This window comes from Myotis myotis, unplaced genomic scaffold, assembly GCF_014108235.1.
Source record: "Myotis myotis isolate mMyoMyo1 unplaced genomic scaffold, mMyoMyo1.p scaffold_m19_p_9, whole genome shotgun sequence".
Classification (NCBI taxonomy): domain Eukaryota; kingdom Metazoa; phylum Chordata; class Mammalia; order Chiroptera; family Vespertilionidae; genus Myotis; species Myotis myotis.
In genome coordinates, this window is record NW_023416401.1 from 7,924,988 (window position 1) to 7,943,179 (window position 18,192).

The following is an 18,192-nucleotide window of genomic DNA, read 5'->3' on the forward strand; positions in this document are numbered from 1 at the left end:
TAGCCTAACTTAAATCCTTTCGAAATTTATATCCACTTCCCTGGTCAGGAAACATTGGCCACTGGGTGATGTTGCTTCATAAATACAACCTTTTTGGGCCTCACGAATGCCATCACTGTCTATAGACATAAGGGAAGCATTGAGATGGCGATGAAGCATTCAATTCTAATTAATCTTTCAGCAAACAAAGACTTGCTTTATCCCTCTCTTCCAATTGTCCCATTCATTCCTATATTCAAGTGTTTCAGCTTGCATATGATGTCCTATACTTGGGAATATCAGCAAATAGAACTTTTTCTTCCTGGTGGAATAGCCTTTTATTGTTATAACACCTATAAAATTAAGTGTAAAAATATACACATTCTCCTTATAATGAATTCAAGTGTGGTCTAAGAAGATGCAGGAACAATGACACCCTTCTGGACATTTCTTTACGTGGGCACACCATTCACCCTGCACGTGGGTGAGTGAGCAAAGGTCACGTGTCCACAGGTAACAAAACAGTGAACATTTCAACAACTCACCCTCGAATTCACCACTTCCAGCGAGACGTTCTGAGGTGGGGCACTGGGCACTGAAAGGAACAAAACAAGGTGAGATGGTTACTGGCAGCGTCAGGAAAGAGGAGCTGTATCACTCAGAACGGGGTCTTTTTCACAGTTCATCCTGACAAGCAGCTAGGCTGATCCAGGTGGCACTTTCAGATTTTCCTGGAGAGGTCTAAAAAACAACACACCTACATTTGCTTATTTCTACTCGCTTGGTGGGCCAGTTATCCATCTAGGGAGCCCCAAACACTATTAGGCAAGAGAGCACCTGCCGTGACGCCAAACACCGACATTTAATTATAGCTTTCTGGCAATAACCTTCCCAGGAAACCAATAAAAACACACAGGAGGTTTCCTGGAGTGGTTTTAAAGGCTTAAGATGCTGTGCGTTTCAGCATCTGCATGGTTTTAGGATGAAATGTGTCATTCTAATGACCACTTGTGTTGCTCAATCCCTTTAATGCAACCTTTATTATCTCTTAAAAGGTGAAAAGAAGAAATACAACCCCCCCCCCCGTTTTTTTCAGCTGAACGTGATTAAACCCCTCGGTCACAGAGGCAGGTTACCAAATGGCATCTGGTGAGTCCATTCTATTAACAAAGGAGCCGTTTATTTTTCTTTGTGGATCTTCTAGGAATTTTCTTTCTCTTGCCGGCACTTTGATTGCCCCATTCATGAAATAAGGAAGAATATATACAGTTTCCTCCACAACACTTACCATGAATATTTACTATATCAAAAAAGCAAACATTCTAGCATGTGAGGAATTCAAAGACAACCATTCCCTGAACGGCTGTTCTGTGTCAGCCACTATTCTATATGTCTTAGGTGAATCATAAAAAAATAAAGCTCTCTGCCCCACAATAGAAGTAGCAGTCAATAAATGTTTAATATAGATTGATCTGTAAAATGAGGGGTACCTCTCCTTCTTCAGGATGAATAGGTGAATTTCATGGGGAAGAAATGCTCTTAGCATTTTCAATAATTTTTTGTCATGCTCCCTCTTACTTAAACATGAACGATATCTATGTTTTACTAGGTTACTTATGTTTTACCCCAAATTTAATTATTCTATACTCTGAATTTAGCTTCTGAAATATAATCAGCATAATGGTATGATATATGTATTATTATTATATCCTCTAATCTGACACCTAATAAATAACTCAATGATTAAATAAACACATGAGTACTTACTTAAATCTTAGCTCCTGGGCCTTTCTGGATAGGATGGGAATTGTAACCTCTTATTTTGTTTTAATTTTGAACTTGTGTTAGTGTTTGATAAAAGCTATAGCTAATGTAGCTTGTGATAAATTGTTCACTGGACACTTGTTTTTCATGAATTACACCAACAAGTATTTTAAAAATATATTTCATAATTAAAAATAGATGTTATTAATTTGTTTCCATTCATATGATAGTTTTCTTATCAAATATAGAATATTAACCCCACAGGGACCAGAATTTTTGTCCCTTTTGCTATTACATCCCCAGTATCAACAGGAGCCCAGCACATCAGGCACACTCAGCCAATAGGTGTTGGAGAAAAGTTGTAAGGTATTTAAAAATCTTTTTCATATTCAGGGTTTCACAACCAGCTTTTGTCTTGCAATTATTTGATGAAGTTATAGCATATGTCTAGTAAAATGCACAAGTCTTGAATGTATGACTTGGTAAGGTTGTCTGTGTGTTTCCATTTAAACACCACTGAGATGAAGAAACAGAACACTTATAGCCCCTTGGAAAGCTCCCTGGCACCTCTTCCCAGTCAGGCCACTGTTCTGACTTCTACCTCCATCATTAGTTTAGCTCGCTGTGGAGCTCACTAAAAATGAAAGCAGAGTTGTTATTTATCCAGGCTGCATCTTTTGCTCATTATCAGTTTCTTTCATGTTGCAGCATGGAGCAATAGTTTTTGTTTCTGTTGTTTGTTGTTGTTTATTTTTTATTTTTAATCTTTATCTGAGGATATTTTTCCATTGATTTTTAGAGAGAGAGTGGAAGAGAGAGGGAGAAACAGAGAGAAATATCGATGTGAGAGAACTGCATCCATTGGTTGCCTCCTGCAGGAGCTCTGACCAGGGCCCAGGTGGGGAAGGAGCCTGCAACCAAGGTACATACCCTTGACTGGAATCAAACCCAGGACCCTTCGATCCACAGGCCATTGCTCTATCCACTGAGCCAACTGGCTAGGGCTGTTGTTATTTTTATTACTCCATAGTATTACAATATAGTATATGACCATTCCGTTTTACATTTGTCCACTCTACTGACAAGTAATATTTGGACCATGCCCAGTTTGCGGCTCTAAGACTAAATCTGCTTGCTATTCTTGCACATGTCTTTGGATGGACAATTGCACTCACTTCCTTCATTATATACCAAAGAGTAGAAATACTGGCAAAAGTGCAAACCCCAATGGGGGGGTGAAACATATGCTAAGCTTCGATAGATATAAACTTTACCAAAGTGGTTGTACTAATTTACACTCCTACTAAGAATGTAGCAAAGTTCCAGGTGCTTTATATCTTTACCAACATTGGGTATTTTCAATTTTTAAAATTTTAGCCATTTGGTAGGTGTATTGTGTTTTTATTTTTATTTCATTAAATATATTGGGGTGACATTGGTTAATATTATATTCCACATGATATGGTAATATTTACATGTCATATACTAATCATGTTACACCCACTTTTTCACAATTAGTTTCAAAATATAATTTCAGTAACACTAGATGGATTTATGATAGGTGAATGAATTTTGGAGTAAGGAGAAATTTACTTAAAATTACCACACATTTTGTTCTCGGTACCGGTTAATTGATATGTAACCTTCAACTGTCATTTTAATGTAAGTTTCAAAATAGTATTTCCAGAAAGCCAAAAATTAATAAGAGAACGGATACCTATTTGCACTTCTTTTTTAATACCACACTTGATAAATATCAATATTATTTTCTGTACTGGGAATTGAAAGCCACAAAGTCTTAAAAGTGGGTTTATAACAATGGTGTTGATGTATTTTTTCTATTTTTTGGTGATATAAAAATCTCTTACTGTCCATTGATCGCACACTGGCTATTCATGCCTTAGTCAGGAAAGAAAGTAGAGAATTTGTTCTATAGTAATTTTTGTTATTAATTGAGAAAGGCACACACCCATTGGCATAGATTACATTTAGTAAATACTTAGATGCATGTCATGCTCATCTTTTTAGGTGTTTGCATGGATTAGCCCGTTTAATTTTCACATCTCCCTTTTAGTCAAGGAGAAATGAGCTGGCCTGGCGCTGGGAAGCAGGTGACCATTAAATGTGATTAAGTACATATCTATGTGGTGCACGACCTCACCGTACACAGCTTCAGTAGAGGAGAAGACGTCACGCTGAAGTGGAGAGAAGGGGGCTGGGTGGTAGGGAATGGAAGCCAAGAGTGCCGGGTTTTTGTTGGAAACATGACTTGACTGTACAGATGAATGCGGACATGTTCAGGGAGTCCGCGTCAAGAGGGTCATGCAGTTCCCGTTTTCTCCTATCAAATGTATCTGATGGAGAAAAATTGGGGTCCCTTGTACAGCGATGCTTGTTGGGTAAGGATCATGAAATCCTTTGATATAGTGACAGGCATTTTCTAACTCCTAAATTTCTACATTTCCATTATCATTAACATTTCTAAGTGATAATTCTTGGACTAATGAGTAATAATCTATCTTTCTCACTATGACATTTAAAACCTAAGTGGAAAATAAGGCCACAGTCTTACAGTTCAGAGTGTGAATGAAATCTACATAAATTATGCAAAATATTCATTTTCATTTGTTTTTCTTTTATTTTTATAATTATAAGTTGTGAAGTAATTTATTCTGCCAACAAATATTCTGTCCTGTCTTCAATAACAGAATCAGTTGGATGGGCATAAGAATTACATTAAAAATGAAGAGGTGTCACACATCGAACATTTTTTAAAATTGAAATTGCAAATGAGATTTACGCACGTGTCATTGTTGCACTACCCTTAATAGCATGGATGCCCTTCCTCATCCCTCTGATATTGTGTGAAATATAGGCCCAGATACATTCCCAGATTAAAGAATGGTGGATCGGTCAAGGAATCACAAGCTAAAGTCATTTTTTTAAATTCAAAGATTAATAATTTATAGAATTACACATACCAACATGGAAACCAGTGCTGAAAAGAAATAGTTTTGTTGCCTTTTTAATATTCATGGAGGTCACATCTTTGCATTTCTACACCTGCCCGAATTTTCACTGATCCTACATTCTATCCTCATTTGTACTTTATTTTGACTTTTTATTAAATTTCCCATTTCATTTTTATCCATTTCTTATACTAACATTTTCCTCTGCAACTTTTTGTGTAGTCTATCCTCTTTATGAAGTCTTCTTTCTCTCTTTTATGATATTTAAAAAGGTATGTGTAATCTTTCATTTGTTAGCATGGGACAATTAAATGTATATATTTTATATTCAGCTGTAATACTTTCAATGTTGGATTATTTGGCCTAAATTCTTATGCTATACTTTCAAATGAAGGTGAATATGTAGAATTGTCCATCATTTAAAATTTTAATCTACCTTTTTTAAGAATGAGAAATAAAAGCAACATGCCAATGTATATAGTGCAAATACATGTACAAATGTATTTGTGGTAAAAGAAATAAAGAAAAGTGCAAAAAAATCATTTTGAGCTCCTAGGCAGTAGTCACACTTGAAGATCACCTATGAGGCCATCCTGACTTATGAAAGTTTAAATTTGACTGTAAAAGTTTGAGTGAAGTAGCTAAAATTCTAATGTATGCTAACATATGCCATCAAGTTTTAGTTGGGAAACGCTGAAAATGAAATCTCTGACATAGACACCATATTATTTGATTCTAGTGTGAAAGTGACATAAAATATGTGTAAATATGACATAAAATAGTGACATAAAAAAGTGAGATGACAAATATGTGAGTCAAGTGTTACTGGCTGTAACTTACCATCAGAAAGCGTAACCACCGTTACGTCGTCAGTCGAGACTCCGGGCCCATAGCGATTATAAGCTAGGAATCGAAGACTGTATTCCGTGAATTTTTTCAGGCCTTCCAGCTTATAAGACAGTCCATCAACCTCTATATTCTGGAGACATAAAACAACTGTCATTCAGGAGGCACATGGAAGCCGGAATGGCAGCCATTCTGTTTAGTCAGGAACTTGGACATTAGACTGCTACTCTGAAAACCACACTCCGGCCTTAGAATGAACTGTTGTAAAATCCGCTTGTGACACTCACTCCCCCGCTGAAACCCAGCCTCTCTGCAGACTCCTGGTTAAAACAGCACCGTGCTGTTTCTACAGTCATTATGTTCCAATCTGTTTAACGCCACCTAACGCATTGAACAGAGAGGCCACACTGAGACCCTGACAGGCAGGAGGCAGCTATTAAATTCAGGGGAACAGAGCGCTGCTCCTGCACCCTAAGTGGATAGCTCCCCAGGAAACAGTAGACTTCCTTCTTCCCTAGCGGAAACAGGCTCATGTCTCTTAAAACTGACAGAGAGTTTGCCACCGTTTGTATCTGCCTGAATGCTGTGAGGTAGGCTGGGTGCTGCTGTCAGCCCTTCATAGCTGCAGAAATGAGGTGCTGAAGGTCAAGGTCACTGAGCAATCAGAGCCAATTTGCTCCAGAAGACCGATAATTTAGCTCTCTGCTAGGATCCTCTCACTCACATCTATCTTGGGTAACATCATTTTGGGATTTATTTAAATGGATTGGTGATATGCATTATTGAAGAGCTAAAATATGTAGAAAAGTGGATAGAATAGGAAGATGAAACTAAGAGCTAAAGGGCAAGCACAGAAAGTGGAATGAATGATTACATAGGAGGAACTCCTAGTGATTCTTATTTTACAACATGACTTGGGAATTAGAACTATTTCCGAATAAAACTGCTGCAAAACAGGTTTTTAAATGAAAAAACCTTTATCACACAGTTTATGGGGGAGCACGAAGACCACAGTAGGCTTCGGAAACGTCACAATGACCTCAGAACTAGGCTGTCCCAAGGTCACCTCTCTGTCTTTCCCATTTAACTACATACTTGCCTATACAACTTCTCCCACATGAAGCTGAGAATCTGGAAGTAAACATCTCAATAGTCATGAGTCTTAGCCAGTTCTGCTCAGTGGATAGAGCATCAGCCTGCGGACTGAAGGGTCCTAGGTTTGATTCTGGTCAAGGGCACGTACCTCGGTAGCAGGTTCCCCAGCCCTGATTGGAGGCAACCAATCAATGTGTCTCTCTCACATAAATGTTTCTCTGTCTCTCTTTCTCTCTCTCTCTCTCCCTTCCACTCTCTCTAAAAATCAATGGAAAAATATTCTTGGGTGAGGATTTACAACAACATATACAGTCACAAAGGAGAACTGCTGAGTCTCCCTAAGACTCAGTCACTCTTACTTTATCTGAAATCCAACTGGCCTATTTTCAGGTGTCTGTACTAATGACAGATTGGGGGGAAATGTAAGAAGGAGGCAGGTAGCCTTCTGAGTAAGGTAGACTGAAAAAAAAAGTGACAGGTGACAGTCTGATATGGGAAGAAGACAGATATACCATCAAATAGATAAGAATGAAAACAGCAACTTGGGTGATATCATTGACAGTAAGAGAAATCCTCTCTTAGGTTAAGGACTGAAAGTACAAATGCTTTCTGGGACCAGATGGGTTAATACAAATGTGGTTACACTGGCCTGGGCACCTATCTACTCACACAAAACATAGGTATCCTTTCTGATCCATCTCATTACCCATTGGCCTCTCTTAGCACCAGAATTCAATTAAATTGCATAACATTTCAAGTGACAGGTACTTTAAAACTGTTCAGCTATCCAATTAATATGCCGGACACTGGACTAGACATTGGGAGCTTACAAGCGTCTATTTCTCCAGCCCTAGAGCCAAACCAACAGGTGGCAGCAGTGGGACCCATTCCCTCGCCTACCTGTTCCTTCCCAGTGGACACCTCAGTGCAGAACAATCTGTAACCTTGAACTGGGCCATTTGCATAGGCAGGGGGTTCCCAGGTAATGAGAATTGAGGTAGGTGAGGTAGATACAGCTTGCAGGTTTTCTACTGGCCCTGGAACTTGCACTGTGTACAAGAGAAATGGATTAGTACAAGAGGGTTCTCTTTCTCCAAACAATCGGAACGACATCTTTTACAGTTTGAGGAAACTATAGCAACATGTAGTACCTTTAAAACCATACGGAATACGGATATAAAACCATAAAATACACAGTAGTAACATTTTGGAGTTATTTCTCATTTTCATATTCAGAAGAGGACTTATATGCATTTACATTTATTTCATTTTACAGTTGAAGAAGCTGGTCAAGGATAATAGGAGGAAAAGGTGGGATTCTTAATCGAAATTCGTAGTGTGGAGAAAGTTCCACTGTGTCAGCGTGCCTTTGCCTGTGTCTTGCTAATAACTGCGGAGGGGAAAAAGAAACTACCATGAGAATATCTGGACATCTTGGTTCACTCCAATAGACAGCACGGCTATGGATAATTGACCACACTCACTGTCTTTAGTCAGCATTTTAAGGTCTTGCCCAATTCTGGCTCCTTTATATTAATTGCAGGATTTAATTTTCCATTTTATTTTCTAGTATTCCATTTTCTCTCATAACTGTTAACTCAATCAAGGATAAGTAACTTCCGCATTAGAGTAGCTAGACAGCACAGGTCTACATTTACTTCAGCAAACACTGTGTCCGGATGTATTTTCAGATCCAGAAATTTTCAAATGTTAGAAAGCTAACATGGTGGGTATGCAGAGCTTTATGTAAGCTCCCTACTAGAGTCTGTGGTAGTACCCTGTTATCAAATCATGTATTTTCAGCAAATATATGATATTCACACAAACTAGAATTATTAAAGACTATCCATAGTCTAGCATAAGATCAGATCTGGGTACAAAATGCGTTAAGAAAATCCTTCAGATTCCAGCTTTGCAAATTTTGAATTGTGCCTATTTTTTTTATTTGTGCAAATATACCTAAATATGTATGGTTTGTGAATGGTAAATGGAAAATAGCCATGCTATGACAATGTAAAATAAATAAAGTCTTGGCACTGCCAGTGTAACTATGTTAACTTCACACGCCGTGTATGTTCTTGGGTACCACCTAGCTTTGGACAGCTATACATTAAAGGCCCATACTACAGTCCTGCGAGTTTGAACTTCCATAGCAAATTATCATATGAAAACGTGGCTGACATATCTAATGATACCTTTTTAGATTTGCCAGGCACCTGTGTCTCGGGATCATTTTTCAGAATTTGTTCCATGAAACCCAGCCGCCTTAAGGTATTACTGCTCACACATTCATTTGGGGGAAATAAATATATTCATGTCAGAAACACATATTTTATGTCACTTTCACATATTTTCCCACCAGTTGCCGGATCTTGAGAACCATTATTACTGACAATTGCATTCTTTTCACCTTTACAAATGACTGTTAAGAACTTCTTAAAAACTTTAGAAATTATTGTAAACCTACAGACAATTTTAACAATGAATAATACAAAGAACACCCACATTCCCTTTATCCAGATATACCCATTGTTAACACTTTGTTCTATATATTTTATCATTATCCATCTCACTAGACATATGTAGTCTTCCTTTCTATATATATCTATAGATTGCATTATCACCTATTATATATAGATTTTATGTGTAGTGATAAATGCTACCTATAATCTATATAAATACATATTGAGACTATTTATTTATTATCTCTTGATAGGTAGAAAGAATATATATCCATATCTCTCTGTTCAGATTAAGCTGTACACAGCTCTTTACCCCTATAAATTTTAGTGCATATTTCCTAAGAGCTAATGTGTACATGGATACTATAGTTATTAACTTCAGTGCATTTCACATTCATTCAATATTTTTATCTAATCTTCATCTGTATTGCAATTGTGCCAACTGACCCAATGTTGTCATTGATGTAGCATTTCTCTACCTTTCCTCAGCCAGTCTCTTTAGTCTGTTTTAAGCTGAAACAATTCCAGAGCCTTTCTTTATCTTTAAGCCATTTTTATGTTTGAAGACTATAGTCTTTTTTAATTAATAGAATGTTTCTCATTTTGGGTTTGTCTTTGTTTCTTCATGTTGAATTTAGGTTATGCATTCCAGTCAGAAATGAAACATGAAGAGATGTCCGTCCTTCTCAGGGCATCACCTCCAGAGGCACAAGACCTCTCTTAGTCACTTGGATGTGAATGTTGGGTACCTGGTCAAGGTGCTGTCAGGTTTCTCCAGGTGGAATTTACTGCCCACCCTGCACTCCCACCCCGACTCTGACCCCTGCTCCATCACTTCCAGCTAATAAGCAATCTGTGGGGAGATGACTACATCAGGACCAGGTAAATATCATGCTCTTTATCAGCTCCCCTTAGAGTGAGCATCTACTCATGGTTCTTGATGGAATCAACCTTTACCAGGGTGATTACAAAGGTGGTTATTTTTCTATTCAAGCACTTCTTCTGAATTAGCAACTTGGCACTCAGCATTCAATTATAAGCAAGAGCCCATATTTTTCTCTATGTATCTATTATTGTTATGGGGACATGGGTTCCTTCTTTATCATATTCTACAATTCATTATTGTTCTTAATTGTGAGAAAGTACAGGACTTGGTTTGAAAGTCTATAAGGAGGATTCTGCAAAAGGTCGGGTACCTTGCTGAAGGTGGCAGCCCCTACCTTGACTTGTCCAAACAAGTCTGATCCCCTGGGTGTTTTGCTGGAATCTCTATGTTTAGTCTTTAAGACCCGACCTTGCAGAAGCAGGAGCTTTCTCAAGGATACCTACCCTGTTGATTGTATCTAGAGGTTAATTTCAGTTCAAGCTGTTGTTACAATTAAAGGCTAATGAGGCAGGCAATTGGGGCTGTTTTGGTTCCTAAAGCCAAACAAGCCCCTTAGCCTTCTCTTTCACAGAAACATATGTCAGAGTAATCTACTCATCTGCTGCTCAGGGTCTGCTGGTCAGCCCCGGCACTTAACTATTTGGGTGTTTGAATTGTGCCAGATTTGGCCAGTGGAGCCCCCTTTAATCTTCTGTCCTTATGACATGCCCCATCCTTCACAGGAGCACTTCCTTTCTTCCTGGCATAATATATTACAGCTTCATCTTGATCCTGCCCCAGCTCTGGAATCACATTTCTCCAAAAGATTTCTGGTTCTTTTCTCGGGGAATGGAATCTGAGACAAAGGTCAGGGTGTTAGACTGCTCATTGCTGTTTGGCTGTCCTTGCTTCTAGATCCTTTCAGCAATCAGGAAACATATGACAGACAGTGTATATATGTATATACACAAATGCATATGTGCATATGTATACTCAAATATACAGATACATATGTATATCTCTCATGACTCTACAGAGACGCCTCCTATTCTAAGCCATCTCTACATGGTTCATTATTGTGTTCCCTGTTCTTCTTTCATGCATCCTTTCTTCCACAAGTAGACCTCTAGATCCCAAACGGTTGCACTTTGAAAGACATCGTATGAGAGCACCCCATGCTGCTATTCTTCCAGGAAGGGATCATTTGTCTGTGGAAAATCCCTTCTTACACAAAGGGGCCTTCGGTAGACAATACTGACCAACAGGGAGTCTTCCCTGTGTCAAAGCTTATAGTGACACAATTAGACTTAGATTATGATGGAGGCATTTTGCTTCATGGGGAAAAACAAACCGAAGCAAATTAAAAACTTGCCCACTGACATTTTCAACTGGATTTGCAAAGTACAATATTTGAAATAACAACATGAAAATTAAACAATTTGGATGCTTCTATAATTTCACAATGACAAAGCAAACAGCTCATGAGGGAACATTTCTGATTTGGAGTCCTGTTCTCCTAAGGAAGGTAGATGCCAAGGAAAGGAGGAGAACTGAGGCTGAGCGGCCTGCTCTGGCACATGTGAATGTGAGGATTTTGGAAGCTCACAGAGCATATCTGCGCAGCCCAGTGTCGTGGAAAGTATTAACTGAATGAGTTCCTTCTCACTACCCTGTGGATAAAATGAAAGCACACTGCTTACTACTAACATGGCTCATTCTGGGAACGAAGGCTAAAGTTTAAAAATGGCCAAACGCCAAGGCCATCATTCCTTCTGTGTGACGTAACACATTCAAGGGAGGTTTTCCAGGGTAGAAGCTTTTCCAGGAGGACTAGGAGAGAAGTGAGTGTATGGAAGGGGGGAGGGTATTTGAGGATATTCTGCTCATTTGCTTCACTGGAGCACAAGAGGGTAATGGAAAATAATTCAAATTGATTTGAATTTTTGCAGAACAAGACATCTGAGCAACTGGAAGAACGAGCTGAGAGGGTTGCCTGGCAGGGTAGGAGCCGAGGATGCAGAGCCTGCTAAACTAGGACTTGTTGGGGGCATGGGGGTCAGACAGGCCAACCTCACAACCACTTCCATCAGGCCTTGTGGGAAGAAGAGACCACAGGGACATCGACAGCTCAAGGAGCAACCCCACAAGAACAAACATGAGGCCAACTTCCTCCCTGCTGAGCCCAGCCATGGCTGCTAGGGTCTTGGCTCTTGGTTCAGAGAATGGTCAAAAACCTCCACTTAGCTTCCCAAATAATAAGATAAATGCTCTTCTCCACAGGCATAGGCACAATGCTAGGTATACAGACAGTATTTAATAGATGTGTGCCAAGTGAACGACTTTACATACAATTACCAAAGGTTACCGTAAACCACAAGCCTAAAATAAACTATGCAGTCTAACTCATTTGATGTGGTTTATTCAGCATTGTCACTGCAAGTGATCAGAAAATAGTGTTCCCTCAAGACACCTGGTGAGAACTGAAGTTGGTATGTACGCCCATGTTTGTTGTGTGCATGGAGCCTGTGTGCGCTCTGCACAAGGTGTAATTTCTTTATGTGCACATGTAGCTTAGTCACTGATGGGAAAACACCAGGCAGTAAGTCCTATAATTTGGATCCAGTTCACACTGGTAGTGCCTACTCTGATCACTTCTTAATCCACTGACATATTCTTCTCTCTGGTCATTAGATACTATCAGGAAAGAAGTGTGTCTAGGTTTCTAGAATTTCAAGCAGAAAATTTAGACATCAGAATTCAAAAAGGGCATGCAGTTTAAGTACTTTCAAACAACTGTATGGGTTTTCACCAGTTTCCATCCACATGATAACGTTCTATTGGCTGTTCCAATGTTTGCAATTATCTTTCTCTGAGAAAAGACTGCCTTTTACTACTAAATTATTTCCTACTTTAACCTTCTGTTATAAAATAAAATGAAAATATAATAACCTATGCTGTTCTGAGTAAATATAAACATCAAAACATCAAAGAATCACCATCAAATCATATTTTTATCATCTACATAATTATTTATTTTATCCAGACCCAAACACTGCCTGCCTGTGAGATATTCTTCCCCACAGCATTCATGGCTAGAACCAAGACTATTTTTTCACATAAACTATTAAATGCTTACTCTTCTTCACAATAGTGCTATAAATTCAAACTCATAAATTTCTGAACAGTTTTCCTTTGATTTATAGCTTTAATGTAGGTTTGTAGTTAGTATATTGTGTTTTATATTAATTGTGGAGGTATGTTTGTGTATGTATATATGCATGACTATACTTTCTTATTCAGATTCATATCATAAAGTATAGTTAAGAATAACACAGTTTTACATCTGATTTATTATATGCACATTAGAAAGAGAGAGAGAAAGAGAAAAAGGGAGACACAAATGTTCAACAATGGAAATTAGATGTGAAATCAATACAGTTAACGGCATCTGCCTTCCATTTCATCACATCTTAGTATGTCAGTCAAGAAAGGTAATGGGCTTAACTACTCATCATTTCCAAGATGTCTTTAATAATCACCGCTGATACCTTCCTTTGGACAATAATGTTGTGGCAAACTGCATCTAATTTCTCTCCATCTCTATTCAGGTTACCTATTTCTTCAAAGAATGGAAAGATTTCAGAATAGATGCATAATCCATGCAAGTAACTCATCAATCAATGTCAGCCTAACCAACCACCTTTTTAAATTTCAATATTGCGTTTCAGTAGAAAGTCATTATAATACCTGTACCTAAGAACAAATTAAATACGCCAAAGTAAATGAGATGTATTACATGTCACTATTTGCAAGGGGAACAGTAATTTCTGACTATATATAAATTTATAATATATCAGAGTACTTTATAATGAGATCTTATTGCATATTAATCTCTAAAATGGCATACAAACGTTAGCTGAATTTTTATTAAAGCAAGAGTTATCAGACATAGTCATATTGAAGACAAAATGTGTGTGTGTGTGTGTGTGTGTGTGTGTGTGTGTGTGTGTGTGGAGAGAGAGAGAGAGAGAAAGAGAGAATATCATTGTTTAATGAGTTCTAATTGATTAAGATTAGAGTCAGAAGCATAGTTTCTTGTCCCTAATCTACTTATTATAGGAACCAGTCGTTAACATCAACGAATCCATGGACCCCCTGAAATTGTATAAACATTTTCGAGAATGTAATATGTTTATTTTTGGAGGTGTAGGATCCATAGTTCCCATCGTTCTTCAAATGTTAGCTCCCAATGTATTAGATAATATCTCTGCTTTATTTTAGTTTTGAAAACTGGTGATTATTATCAAATCACTTGTAGTGATTGTAAATTACTTCATGATAGAAAATATGGTAATAATTTCACTTTAAAGAGACATCTTCGATTTTTAATAAAATGCTATTGGTTTCCAAAACTGAAATGTATGTGAATAGATTTTTACATTTCATTTTACATTACATTTCATTTTACAAATTACGGTCATTCAAAGACTTCTGAATTCATCTGGTTTAATTCAATAAATATTTTAGGTTTTATAAGATGTTAGGGCTTCTGAATATTAAGAAATCACATGACATATATTAATTAATACCCCCTTTCTCTTGCTCTGTTTCTATTTCAATGTATATCTATCCATCTACTTTTCTGACTTTTCTTTACTGTAATGTGATATTTGTAGAAATCAGACTAAAACCTAAATTATGATTTATCAAATATATAGTTCTAAAAATATCTTGAGAGTTTAAATAATCCCTTCCAAATAAGAATGTGAATATAAGGTATTCTTAGAAAAAGCTTTAGAAGGGTTATGCCACTGTCTTCATAATCCTGCATAAGGCTGATGTCTTTTCACCATTATGCTGATGTTTCTCAGCTGGAAGTCTGAAATGAAGACAAATGTTAGTGTCAGAGAATGTGTAGTTGAACATTTGAATATTTAAAGTCTTTTCTAAATGACTGTGCAGTATAATGTGTCCTACTGTTCCTAAATCATCAATTTAACAGTCACCAAATCCTTTGTTTTAAGAACTACTTTAGTAACAGTGCATTTAAAAATATATGTCTCATGGGTTGTCATTCAAATGACGACCTAGAATTCAGAGGTCTTCAATTCAGAACAGAATTCTGAGGGTGAGTTCACATCCTTCTGCTTTTGTTAACTTAAAAAAGGTTCTTGAGTCCACTCAAAAACACTAGATAGCCAGGGATCTAAGTAATTATCTGTAGAGATCCAAGTAGATTTATACCATGAAGCTCTCTTATTTAAGCAGCACCTTCCATTGCCAGTGATCTCCTCACTGAATCTGCTTCAAATGCGAGGCGTTGCTGAAACTATTTGCATTTATTGATAATAAAGCGCATGCTTTGATTGCCTCTTTGATTTTTTCCTCCTGTAGTTAACAGCTTTAATGATATTTCTATGAAATCTTTTTCTATTCTGCATGGGGAATGCAACATCAAAAGCCTGCAGGCAATGTAATTGTTAACATAATGAAACCCCCTTTTGACTGAACTATAGGTTGTTAGGAGATATGACAGTAATTTGGCAAGGAGAAGGACAAACTATGGGGTACGGTTTCTGTTACAAAACCACATAAATATGACAAGATTTGATTGGAGGAAGCAGTTATTGCCTAATAATTTTACTTTGGGTTTTAATAGGTGCTATCTGCTAACTCACAATATAATCAACTGTGCCATTGTGTGATTTTGTCTGTACAGGTATACCTATAAATCTACACACATATATAACATGTGTGTGATATATATGACTTAACTTACATAGTTCTTCTATAGGCACACATATCTGCATGTATGCTCATACATTGAGTGATGGATATTTTTGACAGCACAGTAGGAAAAACTTTAACAATTCTCTTTGAAGAAACAGTATTGAAAGTAGTCTTCTTGTGATTCATCCTAGAACTCGAAGCAGTTTGATAAAAAAAAGTGATTACAAGAATTGACTTCAAAATAAGGTCTTTTCATTCCACGCGGTTCCTCAGATTTTTCACTAACATAGCCAAGCAGTCATAGTCTTGGCGAAACTTGGAGAGTTCTTTTAATTGCACGTTAGAACACACAGGCACTGCCTAGAGATGTAGAGTGGGTGAAGTACATTTCTGATTTCATAATTGAGGTCTCAAACCATGTAAACTGGAGATTTCTAAGTAATGTCAAAAGCAATTGTTTTTATGATCTAGAATAATTGCTTAAAAGATATCAAACAATAGAGCTAAAAACTTAAAGTTTCAGCCAAATATGCTTAGGTTTCCATATTACTAAAGGCAGTTTGATGTCATATAAACCTCATGAATGGTACTGACATTTTTCCTTTTAAAAAATTTCTCCCCAGAATAGCTTGGGTTTGGTTACTTTCCATTATGTTTAAATTTTTAGATAAAAGTATAAGCTGATTTAAAAAAATAATCATACTTTTTATATGTTTAGCATATAATGCCATCTCCAGTACTATGAAATATTTTATTATGGCTGCCAGAGGGGAGGGGGATTGAGAAGTGGGCAAAGTGGGTGAAGGGATCCAGAGGTACAAACTTTCAGTTATAAAATAAATGTCATCGGGATGGAATGCATAACATGGTGACCAAAGTAAACACTGTCTTGCATATTTGAAAGTCACCAAGAGAGTTCATCTTAGTAGTTCCATCACAAGGAAAATAAAATTCTAAGTTCTTATGGTGACAGATGGTAACTAGATTCACTGCGGTGGTCATTTTGCAGTGGATATGAATATTGAAGCATTATGTTGAGTACCTGAAACTAATATAATGCCATATAACAACTGTGGCTCAATAAACATAGAGAACTGCAGTGATGCGCAAAGGAAGGACAGGTGAGTTCAGGTGTGAAGGGAGAATCTAGTGAGTCAGGACACATGGGTGTGCACGAGACTGATGGGTAATGGCCTTGACATTAGCCTTTCTGGAGCAGAACTTAACCAGTTGGCAAATGGAGAGAAAAACCAGTTTGGGGAAAGCTTCAGATGATAAAGCATTTAAGTAAAATATTATTTGTACTTAAATACTTTATCCTCTGAAGTATTTAATGGCACAATTAATATTATATTGGGGGAAAAACTCACAAGCATGGAATTATTTTCTTTTCTACTTTGTTAGCATTATCAAAATACCAAATAATGTTCTACCAATTTTAGAAAAATGTGATATGTGGATTTAAAACCCCCCACAAAATCTCTTCTCTAATAATAGTGTATCCTTGGGCCAAATTACTTAAACACTCAGCACACTATTTCATCTACATAAGAGGGCTATGATAAGAATCATAGGAGGCTACATAGAAAGTAAAGAGTTCCAAATAATGTGGTGGTTGATATTACTGGTTCCTGAACTTGAGTCCCTTAAACTTCTCCATATTTTGGTTCCATCATCAGACAATTGAAGGAATGAGTATTTGTTCTTGGTTCTCAAGGTTGCTAGGAGAACATAAGGAGGTGATGCATGTAAAAGGGAAATGGGAAGCACAGAATCCCGTACATGCGTAGGGCATGGTCCTGACCTGGATTACGTTTACAAACCATAAACGGCCAAGAGAGTACCTGATAAAGGAACCAAGATCTGCCTGGTGTGTCACAATATCAGATAGAAGTTAAGCCTTTTAACCTCCAAATAAATTCTCTACAGGGTGACTTTTGTTGTTGTCCAGACCATAGATTCTAATTTTTTCCATTGGAAGAGCCTAAGCAGCGAATCCCAGGAAGGGGCAGGCCTCTCACTTACTTCCCACTCATTTGAGACTTGGATATCCTTCCAGGTTGTCTTTCTGTCCACAGAAATATCACTTCTCTGTAGTATGCATCACAGAAACAGTCTTCGGCAAACTCAGTGTTCCCATGGCGATGATGTAACTTTATCCCAGCAACCTTTCTCAAGTTGGCTTGTACTATGGTCAGTGTGGGAAGAATCGATATACAATGTTTGTAGTTTTAATAGAGCAATAAAATGACGTGTAGAGACTGCTTTTATAAAAGAGTTCTGCAGCCATTTATCAGAGGAGAAGAAAGCAGTGATCTTTTTTTAGACAGTCAAGTGAGTATGTTTGTCTACATAATGTCAAAAAGATCCTACCTTAAAGATACCATCTCTTTGGGAAAGAAAATTATTGCTTTTCTATTTCTAGGCTTCAAGAGATAAGATACTGCTTTGGATAAACTGGCTCTTGGGGGAGGGACTATAA

The 18,192-nt window shown here is 37.5% G+C and overlaps 1 protein-coding gene across 1 annotated transcript in view; it reads right to left on the reverse strand.

Moving 5' to 3' along the window:
- DCC (DCC netrin 1 receptor) overlaps positions 1–18,192 on the reverse strand; it is a 588,022-nt gene that overhangs the window by 227,886 nt on the left and 341,944 nt on the right. The window contains exons 10-12 of the mRNA XM_036322656.1: positions 7,554–7,702; positions 5,553–5,691; positions 525–574 (exon numbers count right to left, since the gene is read on the reverse strand). Of these exons, the coding sequence (XP_036178549.1) occupies positions 525–574; positions 5,553–5,691; positions 7,554–7,702 (338 nt within the window). The remainder of the gene's footprint in view (positions 1–524; positions 575–5,552; positions 5,692–7,553; positions 7,703–18,192) is intronic.